This window comes from Euleptes europaea, chromosome 2 (genome assembly GCF_029931775.1).
Source record: "Euleptes europaea isolate rEulEur1 chromosome 2, rEulEur1.hap1, whole genome shotgun sequence".
Classification (NCBI taxonomy): Eukaryota; Metazoa; Chordata; class Lepidosauria; order Squamata; family Sphaerodactylidae; genus Euleptes; species Euleptes europaea.
Window position 1 is genome coordinate 68,937,934 of NC_079313.1, and position 12,128 is coordinate 68,950,061.

The 12,128-nt window shown below is 41.3% G+C and overlaps 1 protein-coding gene across 1 annotated transcript in view; it reads left to right on the top strand.

Annotated features, from left to right (window-relative positions):
- Positions 1 to 12,128, top strand: part of USP24 (ubiquitin specific peptidase 24) — a 112,033-nt gene that overhangs the window by 61,684 nt on the left and 38,221 nt on the right. Inside the window, exons 30-42 of the mRNA XM_056844066.1 lie at positions 65 to 220; positions 2,548 to 2,645; positions 3,614 to 3,709; positions 3,818 to 4,046; positions 4,866 to 5,025; positions 5,205 to 5,360; positions 5,634 to 5,704; positions 5,858 to 6,018; positions 7,024 to 7,085; positions 7,989 to 8,180; positions 9,869 to 9,986; positions 10,994 to 11,138; positions 11,393 to 11,512. Coding sequence (XP_056700044.1) covers positions 65 to 220; positions 2,548 to 2,645; positions 3,614 to 3,709; positions 3,818 to 4,046; positions 4,866 to 5,025; positions 5,205 to 5,360; positions 5,634 to 5,704; positions 5,858 to 6,018; positions 7,024 to 7,085; positions 7,989 to 8,180; positions 9,869 to 9,986; positions 10,994 to 11,138; positions 11,393 to 11,512 — 1,764 coding nt within the window. The remainder of the gene's footprint in view (positions 1 to 64; positions 221 to 2,547; positions 2,646 to 3,613; positions 3,710 to 3,817; positions 4,047 to 4,865; positions 5,026 to 5,204; positions 5,361 to 5,633; positions 5,705 to 5,857; positions 6,019 to 7,023; positions 7,086 to 7,988; positions 8,181 to 9,868; positions 9,987 to 10,993; positions 11,139 to 11,392; positions 11,513 to 12,128) is intronic.

Sequence of the window (12,128 nt, forward strand, 5' to 3'; positions counted from 1 at the left end):
GTTATAAAAGGCAATGCTTTAAAAATGCCTGCCATTCACGGTTCTTTGTGCATTCTCTTTTCAGAAAACATTATTGTCTGAATCAAATTCTCAGTCTTCAAAATCCCCATCTCTGTCTACAAAGCATCAACACCAGCCTACTGCTAGTTCAATACTTGAAAGCCTCTTCAGGTCTTTTGCTCCAGGAATGTCTACTTTTAGAGTGCTCTACAATCTTGAGGTAAGAGTATGTCTGTGCGGGAGGTATACATGTGTTTCAAGTAAAAGAAAATGTATACCTTGTTCTTACCGTAATTGGCACAGTAGTTAACAAGTCAATTTTTATGGAGCCTGCAACAATCTGAGATGTATTTGTTATTTAAAGGTCTAGGTTCAGTAATGTAGGCAGGGAAAATTCAATCCAGTAAGAGAAAAAAAACCCATTGTTTATTAGCATTCTGTTTCCAAACCCACATGACTTTCATGTGGCCACCTTGTTTAGTGACTCTTTAATCTCTTGCTCAGGTACATATTTTCCTCCTTCCCAATGAAACATTCATTTTACAACTACTCAGCCCCCACTCTCTCACCATCTTGGAATCGCCCTTATAGCAATCTTTTAAATCTGTACTAAAATATCTTATAATTGCTCTCATGAAATGGAAGAGATTTCTGCTGGCCTTTAAAATACATTTTGCAAGAACTTCATGAGGCTTTAAGGTGCTAAAGGATTCCTTGTTGTGTTAATTAATGTGTTTCAAGAGGGATATTTGTAAAGAAATTGACTAATATGATAAAAGGAAAAAGTCCTATAGTATAGTCAGTTAATTCTGAATAACACTCTTAGAGGATAGTGGGGACGCTCAAGAAACTTGTGGGAACAGCTATTCCATTCCTCCCCTCCTTTGCTTCCTCCCCTCTCTCCCTACTTCCCTCAGTCTCTCACTCTTTGTCCTGTCTCCCTCCTGCCACCCCTTTTTTCTCCTCCATGCCTGTCACTGTCTCTGCCCCTCACCCCCATACCCCATCACTCGTTTCTCTCTTTCTGCCCTTCCCCCCATCATTCTCTCTTTCTGCCCCCCCATCACTCTTCTGGCCCCCCACCTGCTCCCCCTCCCACAGCAAAAGTGGTGGCAGCAGCTCTCCAGAAATCACAACAGATCTCCAAACTACAAAGATCAGCTCCCCTTAGTGTTGCCAGCCCCAGGTTGGGAAATTTCTGGAGATTTGGGAGGGTAACTTGTGGGGAGGGAAGCAACCTCAGCAGTGTAAAATACCATTGGCTCCACCCTCCAAAGCCACCATTTTCTCTAGGGGAACTTATCTCTGTCACCTTGAGAGCAGATACAATCACAGCCCTCACCTGGAAGTTGGCAACCCTAGTTCCTCTGGAGGAAATGGCTGCTTTGGAGAGTGGAGTCTATGGCATTATACCCTTCTGATTTTCCTCTCCCCTCCTGAAACCCCACCCTCCCCAGGCTCCACCCCTCAAATCTCCAGGAATTTCCCAACCTGGAGTTGGCAATCCTCTCTTTCCCACCCAACACCCAGCCTACCTTTATCAGTCCCTCTGTCTTAAGTTTTCATCTTTCCCCCACCCCCCCGGCCAACCTCTGCATTGGAAAACTACAGTGTTTCTCTACAGTGGGGAGCAAAGCAGGACCAAAGCAGCTTACTTTAGTCTCCATTCCTCCTTTTTATCTGCATAACAAGCTTAGGCTGAAAGTATGTGACTGGTCCAAAATCACCCAGTGAGCTTCCAAGTGAGGTTTGAATCTGGTTCTCCCAACCCCTTCTCTGAAGCTCTATTGGCTACACCACACTGGTTTTTTATCAGAAGGCCTAGTTGAGTCCTGAAAGTCAGGTGGTATCAAGTCACTCAGAAGTTACTTCCAGGCCTAGGGTTGCTGACCTCCAGGTGGCACCTGTAGATCTCCCAGAATTGCAGCTGAACTCCAGACAACAGAGATCTGTCCCCCCTGGAGAAAATGGTTGCTTTGGCAGGTGGACTCTATAGCATTGTATTCAGCTGAGGCCTCATTACTCCCCAAATCCTGCCCTTCTCAGACTGCACCACAAAATCTCCAGGAATTTCCTATCCTATAGCTGGCAACCCTAGCCAGGCCTGGCCCCAGTAAGTTCTCCCTCAAAGGCCAAAATAGGCCTGAAAAGGGCCCTGCCCCTTCTCCCTGCCTTTTACTCACAGGAACTGAAGCCTGGAATGCTGTGATTGCCTAGCAACAGCCACTGAGGAAATCCGTTTCTTAAAGCTACAGGTGCTCCATTTATCATTTTTTAAAAAAATTTAACCCCCAGTGTATTTTTTTTTAGATGTTACATTTTTTTCTGCAGATCTGAGATGTTTTTCGAGTTTTTGGAAAAGCCTGTCTTGCCCGTTCACTGCTCCAGTTACCAGATTTAAGTATCCAAAGATTTGGCTGACTTCACAGATTGTTGCACACCTGACAGAGAACTATGCTGTGCCCTTCAGTGTGTGTATGAGAGAGGCATTATTGATTGCCTAGCCTAAAGAAAGTGCAACTTCTCAAATATCTTAATTTTTTTCAGGTCCTGAGTTCCAAGCTAATGCCTACAGCAGATGATGAGATGGCAAGAAATTGTGCCAAATCTTTTTGTGAAAATTTTCTCAGAGCAGGTGGGCTGAGGTTAGTCCTTTGAAAATTTGTCAACTGAGCAATCCCTTGGCATTTTCTAGTCGTGTGGAATTAAATATTCACAGCTCAAAGGAAATTGAATTCTGTGAATTAGACTTGTGGTGAAATATTTAAGAAGTTATTGCAAGTATTATGGGGGCAGCCAAAATCCATTTTAATCATACTAGATAATTTCCCTTCTTTCAGTTTGTGTTTTACTAGATAATATGCCTTCTTTCATTTTTCTGTCACACACCCGTATACCAATACGTTTTATAGGAAGGATTTTTGGGGTGTGTCTCATATAAGGAGCCCATTCATAGCCAGTATCTGCCAAGTTCTTTTCAGGAAATGGCATGTTTAAAAGGATTCAGATAACATCTCCATTTACTTTCTCATATCTGACTAACTTAGAAAAATATAATTCAACAATAGAATATTTGGAATATGAACACATTATCCAGATCAGATCAGAAAACTCCCACATTTGCCACTGGAGAAAATTCATTATGTAACATGTGTCCTAGTTTTTGAAACCATAAGAATTACTGGTAGTGATAACTTTGTAAGACTTCTTCCCACCTATGTCCACCCCATGCCATTAGGTGGTCCATTTAAGAACCATAAATATCCATGTTTCATAATTCAGAGAAACCTAGGAGCTAATCATTAAAGCCATCTAAATAACTAGACACATACTGTGCCGTTGCCTTCAAAATCTATACTTACCTTTAGATAGGGATAGCCAGCCTCAGGTTGTGAGACAAGGATGGTTGTGTTATACTGATAAAAATAACAGCGTGTGAGTCTTGAATCTTTTCAAGTGCAGCTTTCAAGTATCAACTTTCATCTTTGCCTGTGTGGAAAAATCTTCAGTTTACAGATGCTAGCCTGCTAAATCTACTTCAAACAACCATCATGTGTGAGGGGAAAGTCTATCTTGAAAAAACCTTAAATAAAATTGAATGTGTGTTTTCCAGCTTGGTGGTGAATGTTATGCAAAGAGACTCCATCCCCTCAGAAGTAGACTATGAAACCAGGCAGGGAGTTTATTCCATCTGTCTGCAGCTCGCAAGGTACGTGATAATGTAGATACATATGGTACTAATAAACTTAGACATTTTAGAATTTCATATGCAATTACTTTCATTGTTCAGAATAGCATTTCATGCTTTTATGTTTAGGTTTTTGCTTGTTGGGCAAACAATGCCTACCTTACTTGATGAGGATCTGGCTAAATATGGAGTAGAAGCACTCTCTTCACGCCCGTTCCGAAATATAAGCCGACAGTCTACCCGACAGATGTCCATTTGTGGAACCCCAGAGAAGTCTTCCTACCGGCAGCTGTCTGTTTCAGATAGGTCTTCTATCAGAGTGGAGGAGATCATTCCTGCTGCACGGGTTGCCATACAAGTAAGTGTGGCAGTGTGGCTACAACAGGAAGCAACATTCTTGTTTTCCTGTTCTCTAGATCTGGAAGCCAGACTGTTGTCAGGTGTTAGAGGGATCTGCACTAGTAGATTTGGTTTTTCTGGGCACAATTTAGAGTACTCTTTAAAGTACAATGTGTAAATTGGGGCTAAGGTACCTCACATCCTCCCATACTGTCCAGCCTGCCAGTGAAGATCCTCTTCCCAATCCCTACTCTGTGTTCTCCAACTTGCAGAGGTGAAGCTGGTAGCTACCAGCAATGGGGGATTTTCAGTGGTGACACCTCACATTTGGAAACCCCTCCCCTTGACTGGTGTCTACTTTACTGCCTTATGGCCTCTTCCTATTCTGAGGACTGTTGTGTGGATACTGTAGAGAATGCAGAGGAAATAAGCATTAAGATAACACAACCTCATTTGTGAGATGGGGGGCAATTTAGGAAATTCTCAAGTTACTCCAGAAGAGGAAAGAAAGACAGTTTTAGGATGAACGATGAGCTTGGAAAAAAGATCAGTTAGGGAACCAAGACTGGAAAGCAGTGTACATCATAGTTTCTGCTGCAAGAATACTAAGGCCTAGCCAAGCTAGAGGGGCAGGGATAAGGGATAAGAGGTTCTTTCTCACACGCGTGCTTACCCACCTCTAGTGAAATCTCGCAAACCTTAGTTGAAAAGGTGGATAAAAGTATTATAAATATACCACCCTCCTGCTTCAATTCATCCTCATTGGATTTGGAGGAAGCTACAAGTGCCTCTTCATGCTAAGCTTTTTAAATTAGGAAGAAATTTCCTTTTATTTCAGACCATGGAAGCAAATGACTTCACTTCCACATTGGCTTGTTTCATGCGTCTCTCGTGGGCGGCTGCTGCAGGACGGCTTGACCTAGTGGGAAGCAGCCAGCCTATAAAAGAAAGTAACACCCTGTTTCCTGCTGGGATTCGTAACCGGCTTAGCAGCTCAGGTACTCCACATCCTTAAGTGAATAAAAAAAACCAAGTTTTGCTCACTGACATCTTCAGCAATGTGGTATTCAGAGTTCTCTTATGTCTGTCCTCACTTGAGAGGTCTAAATCAATGTGAGCCTCGAAAAGCTTTGAGAAAATCCTTGCAATCCATTCACCTGTTACCCTTGCTTTATAGGAAGCAATTGCAGTTCAGGAAGTGAAGGAGAGCCAACTGCTCTGCATGCTGGGATCTGCGTGAGGCAACATTCTGTATCCACCAAAGATGCACTGATCGCTGGCGAGGCCTTGTCTCTCTTAGTCACATGCCTACAGCTTCGCAGTCAGCAACTGGGTAAATCTGGGGCGCACTGGCTAATTGCAGGGCTCTACAGAAGCCTTAATATTATATGTTATCATCACGTTCTGTTTTGTTGCAAATACCCAGTTCTTCCATGCATCATCCAACTCTCCCCTTGCTTTTTTAATAGGCATTTCTTTTATATGTCTTTTCCATAATGCTGTTAAATAAATATTTTAAGTAAAATGTATATTAACATGAGCGGTATTAAATAAAGTGCTATTTTGTGTAACAAATTAATAACCCAGGGGTGGTTGTTTTTTTTAGGATCTTTCTACAACCTTCCCTGCGTTGCTGACTTCATCATAGACATCTTGCTTGGCTCTCCAAGTGCTGAAGTGAGTGGTTTGCATTTATATTCAGAAGAGTTTTCTGGCAGGGTTTATTGTGTGTTCTATTCATGCCTCGCATCCTTAATGGGTACAGCTACTCACACAAGGAAAAACTGCTAACTGTTTCAAGTTCTGATGGGTGCTCCTGCTCTGTTCCAGATCCGTCGTGTTGCCTGTGACCAGTTGTACACTCTCAGTCAGACAGATACATCGGCTCACCCGGAGGTGCAGAAGCCAAACCAGTTTCTCTTGAGCGTCATCCTTACGGCTCAGCTGCCCCTTTGGTCACCTACCAGCATCATGAGAGGAATTAACCAGAGGCAAGTTGGAGGAGGCATGTTTTTCCAAGCATTTGTCTGAAATGCTTATTTAAGATAAGAACAGTGAACTGTGAAAATGAAAAAAAAATGACAATCAGGAGAGAATTAGGGTGTGTTTAGGTCCCCCTTGTGGGTGCTTTCATATAATTAGGCATCAGTGAGATTGCTGAAGCTTATAGCAAGCTGTAAACCTTGATGTGCCCAGGGAAAATAACAAGATTAGATGAATGTTTGGAGGTCTAGCACTGCCAAATGTTAGAGGCAGGTTCTCTGCTCCACTCATTTGCTCTTGGATTTAATAATAGAAAGTTGACAAAATAATTAGTATAGGCAATCGTCTCCATTATTTAAAGCTTGCAGCCCAATCCCTAAACTTCAGCATTTTTTCTCTTACATTAGAATTTAAGTAAGTAGTAATGGTTCACACAGTCGAATGTTTGGAAATTATTGGAGGAAAAGTTCAGCGTTAAATATAAGCAGCAAAAATTCAGCATGCTTTTACAAAAGTGTTTTAAGCTGTTCAGCATATTACCTGTGGCTCGACATCATTGTCCTCATGAGCAGTGCATTATTGCCATCTTGAAATAAAAATACTAAGACCCTTGACAAATCTTTTTTTTTGCAATCAAGTCACAGCTGACATGGCGATTCCATAGGGTTTTCAAGGCAAGAGACATTTGGAGGTGGTTTGCCATTGGCTGCCTCCGCAGCACGCCCCTGGCATTCCTTGGAGGTCTCCCATCCAAATACTTGCCAGCATCAGGGCTGAGAGTGTGTGAGTGGCCCAAGGTCACCCAGGAAATTTCCGTGGCGCAAGTGGGGATTCGACCATGGTATAGTTTCCCAGGTCCTAGACTGAGACCTTAAACACTATATCATGCTGGCTTTCCTGACAAATCTTTATTTTACAGCAGATAAAGTACATGTAATTAAAATTTCTGCAAAATATTTCTAACGCTTTATTAGGAAATCTTCTCAGTATCAACTGTCTTATTTTGTTTTTAGACTCTTGGCTCAGTGTACAGAGTACTTTGATCTTAGATGCCAATTACTGGATGATCTCACATGTAAGTAAAATATGTAAGAAAATAGCCCATATGCAGAAATAGAACTTTAAGTATATCACCCCTACAAGGAGGACTCAGGAAGTGGTTGTGCTTCTGGAGAAAAGATAAATTACTTTGCTACCAAACTAAGTTAATCCTTGTTGCTGCTGTTGTGTTTTCTTCCTCTTTCTTCTGTTAACCATTTATTTGGGACTGGTGTTCAGAAGCAGCAGTGGCGGGGATAGGGTTTTGGCCTCTGTGCTTTACTTGTGGGCCTTCAAGGGTTGGCCACTGTGAAACAGGATGCTGGACTAGATAGACTATGTGTCTGATTTAGAACAGTAGTTCTCTTATGTTCTTATAATGTATAATTTGTTACTTGCCTTGATTGATTACTAGCTGAGAAAAAAGATGAGTGGCATTTTCTGTATTTGTCAGGTTAAAAGCAGCAGTGCTCAGGAACCACCTATAGCTCTGCTCTTGTGGGTGGAAATTGCACCACAGAGCTGCCTTTTCTCTTTCATGCTGCTTTCTAGAGCTTCAATAGTCTGACAGGATAGGTCTATGGTATTCTTCCCATCAAGGGAAAATGTGTAGGAGAGTGAGCTGTCCATTAAGGCACTCAGTGAGTATTTGAAAAGCTTAATTTAAATGCTTAAATGCTTAATTTTGCATTAGAGTCCCTGATCTGTTGCCATGCTCAATAGTGTTGGCATTAATGACTTCAGGTATTGTTCTGTGTTATATCTTTGTAATGTTCTCAACATGGCTTAATCATGTCATTTCATTTTCAGCCCGTAGAGCCAAGTTCATGTTAAACTAGATACCTGTTCTTAGGTTAAACCATATTAAACTGATGCCTTTGTGTTGTTCTGTCAGTGGTATCTGTGGGTTGAAGTTCCTCCCCTTGTTTTCACTACTTAGCTTCAGAAATGGAACAGCTAAAGATTAGCCCAGCTGCCATGTTGGAGGATGAGATCACCTGGTTGGATAACTTCGAACCAGCCCGTGCAGCAGAGTGTGAAACTAGTGAAGCTGACAATGTTTTATTGGCTGGACACTTGAGGCTCATTAAGACTCTGCTGTCGTTGTGTGGGGCAGAGAAGGAAATGCTTGGTAACTATATCTTTCAGTTATGGACTTCTAGAACACATTAAGCTTTATTCCCTGTTCTTCCTTCCTCACTGTTTGGACCAGCAGTATGTCAGTTCAGGGGCTGCCTTGAATCTTGTTGCAGGGAAGCAGTAAATTAATTTATTTATTAACACTGTTAATAGTCCACCTTTCTCACTGGGACTCAAGGCAGATTACACAGAGTATATCAATACAATCAACAGGATGGGATATCCAGCGAACAATGCTGTAGGATTTGGATTGTAGAAATGTGGAACCAAAAAAACTGAAGCAAAGCATAAGTGTTAACATGATACATTAAACAATGCACAGATTACATTGTAGGATCCTACTTACAGCAACAGGGAGTATAAACTGTACACAGTAGTATAGACCACAGTCCCTAACTCTTTACCCAAGTAGCTTTCTGAACCACTTTGTACAGTACAGTAACTGTGAAGGAAAGCCCTCGTGAATAATTCAGTTTTGCATAGTTTGTGGAAAGCCAGGAGGTGAGGAAAGAATGGTCCTTCCCCTGCTAATCAAAATTGAATGGCTTTCTGTTGTCATGTTTGGCAGTGTGGGCAGCCATCTCATGGTACATCTTCAGGGTTACCAGTGTTTTGGCACTATTGTAGTTCATTTTCAGTTTTTTGCTCACTATTCCCAAAGCATTGACTGTTAATAACATCAAACACGTACTCTAGCAGCATAACCTTAGCTGTAAAACCTCTCAGTGTCTTAACTGCTTATTCTGGAACATTAATGTGTGTTCCTGAAAAGCCAGCCCATCAGTAATTGGGCTTCTGCATTCTTGGCGGACTTCGGCTTCCTGCCAATGAAAGGCAGCCTTGGATTGGTAGTCATCTAGGTAAACCAGTTGATAGCAAAAGAGAGGCTACAGCCTTCTCTCCAGGATGTTTTGGTAAAAAGCACTGCTGGGTACTTCAGAAGGTTGAAGGTCCAGGAGCAGCAGTGCATCCAGAAATACTTTAAAATCAGTGATTGTTGTAGGCTGAAGTCTTGATTTTTGCCATGGCATTGTTTATCTTTAGAAGTAGCCATGGGTCATTGCCACCTTGCCACCTCACAGCTGTAGGTACCTGTCCATTTGGTGTTTTCTAACAAATTTCAAGTTTTTGTTCATGGGAAGATCTGTCAAACTATAAAGCTGTCTTCTCAGACATTGCCTGATGCATTGTGATATTGTAAGTGATGCATTGTGATATTTTGAGTGGCATTTCGAGAAGGAAAATCTTTGAACCAGACTGCTTACCTGCAAATAATGGCATGATTCATTCACCATGGAATGATTTTCTGTGTTTTAAAAGGCTGTCTGTAAAAACATGCCATGGGTATAATTTTATTAAATAGTTTTTCCCTGCATTTTGACTTACAAGTTCTAAGGAGGATAACAGATAGTCTAATTCTGAATAGAGCAACCTAAAATATACCTAAATCAACACCTTTAAATGAATGTGGTTGGCGGTGTTCTGTTTTCATTCTATGTAGTCCTGTGCTGTCTCTTCTAACTAGCAGTTGTTCTCTAAGGAGGCTTCTTAGTTGTGCTACTGGAGGTCATTATAACTGGATGTTTCAGAGGGTTGAATTGGGACCTTATATGCTATGGCACCGAACAGTGATCTCTCCCAAGACAGCTCACTGCCTTTTTTTGTATGCTGTTTTCACAGGCTCTTCTTTAATCAAACCATTATTAGATGACTTCCTATTCCGAGCATCTCGGATTATCCTGAACAGCCATTCTCAAGCTGGCAGTGCTGCTGTTACCCAGCAAGACTTTCACCCCAAGTAAAGAGAGTATTTGTGCATTGTTGGTGGTAAACAAGAACTGCAGACTTGTGGGGAGGAAATTGTCTTCAAAGCTTGTACTCTCAGCTTATTGACAATAATAAAAGTCATTTGAAGTCTCCTTGTTTTACGTTTAAACATATCACTAATGTTTCAACAAGTGAAGAAAGGAGCACTCAGATGTTGTCTCTGTTCCCTGAGACTATTGGAAATTAAGTAGCAGGAAACTAGTATGGTCCCTGAGGAGTCTACTAGGGAAGACATTGAAAGTATACTTAATTTATAATTCTGTATTGCTCCCATAGGCCCTTTATTAAACTTTTACAAGGAGGTGTTGCTTTCAAATTTGAAGTCATTAAGCTCTTTAGACGGTATTAAACAACCAGTCATGAACTCCTTTCCAGTGTTTATAAGGCATATCTGGTATTTATTATCTGTGTGGAAGCAGTCCAGACATTTCAGCCCCAAATTCAATAGCAATGCATTTGTTCCTCTAAGAAGTACAAGGAATATCTGCGGAATTCGTTCACAGCGCCCACAACACAATGAATGTAACAGGGTTTCACACAGTACAATACCAAGAGGTACCTTTCTGTTGCTCAGATGTACACTGCTCTTCAGTCCCCCTTCCCCCTAGTTTTGAGTGCTGCATCCAGAAATAAACTATTTAATTTTATGTAAATTACACCAATTAAAGTAAATTATTTCATTCCCTGAAATTTGGGGATTTAATTAAAAAACCAGTTTTTTCCACAAATCCTCCTTTTATCTATGCTCTAGAACTTGTCGTTTACTAAAAAGTTAATGTGATGATAAATAAATAGATCCCTTGTAGACTGCAAAATGAATAATGGTTTTAAAGTTGGTCTGCACAGATAGGCATTAGATTTGGTTTCAGTTCTTTTCAGTAACTGCTGGAAGTAGGTCGTTTGATGTAACAAATAATTTACTGGAAAAGAAAATAAATGCAGTGTTTTCACTGATGCTTTGTATTACTCCCTTTGTAGATGCAGCACAGTGAATAGTCGATTAGCAGCATATGAAGTGCTTGTGATGTTGGCTGATAGCTCACCTTCCAATCTTCAGCTTATTACAAAAGAACTGCTTTCTATGCATCACCAGCTCGATCCAGCTCTTTCCAAAGAGTTTGATGTAAGTAAGTGGTTACTTTGATGCAAGTAGAATTATTCACTGAAATTATGTTTGTGTAATTAATAAACAACAGACCAAACTCGTCTTACCAGCATGCAATAATGACATATAGTAATACGGGGAAGTGACCAGACAGTTTTAAGTCTCTAAACTAGAAATCTTCAGTTTGGGATAGAATTTTATATTAGCTTATACTTAATCTTCTATGCGGTAAATTAAGCCAGTTTCTTTCCCCTTCTGTTCACATCCTCCAGTATCTCCCACCAGTAGATGGTCGATCTGTTTCGGGATTTGTGGGACTGAAGAACGGTGGAGCCACTTGTTACATGAATGCAGTCTTCCAGCAGCTCTATATGCAGCCAGGACTTCCTGAGGTACTGCATATTTTTTCCCATTCCAAGTCATTTCTTTTCTTTGGGGATTCAGGAGACCTTCGTGTGTGTTTGTTTTGTCTCCATTTGCCCCTTTTCCTTGCTCATCCTTTTTCTACCCCTGTTTATGGCACAGAACACTCCTGGGGGCTGAAAATACGAAAGCTCATGCCCTGATCATATCGGGCCTCTCAGTTCACAAGTGATCCCTTCATCTCCCCTTCAGATGCTGGGGCCATTTCACCTGGACAAGGTGATCTTGTGCCCCTATCCCCCTTTTATTTTTTAAAGGTGCTAAGCTCTTCATCTCAACCAACTCATAGTTCTACCAGTGTTATTCAAAAATGCTTCCTCAGTAGGGAAAAGAGCCCTGCGAACACAAAGCCCTCGCCTTCTGTCTCAGCAGAGCAGCAGACTTTTATAGGAATCCCCATGTCTTTTTATGTCACAATTAAAGGGAAAGGAGGTTCAAAGCATAAACAAGTGGATATCTTTGTGACTCTCACTTTACTACTAGCTGGCAAAGTAGCCATTACCAGACCATCCTACAAGCCACTCTTCTAGGGACATGGCAAGATCTAATGCTTTTGTTGAAGGCATATCTATTTCAGATGTCTGG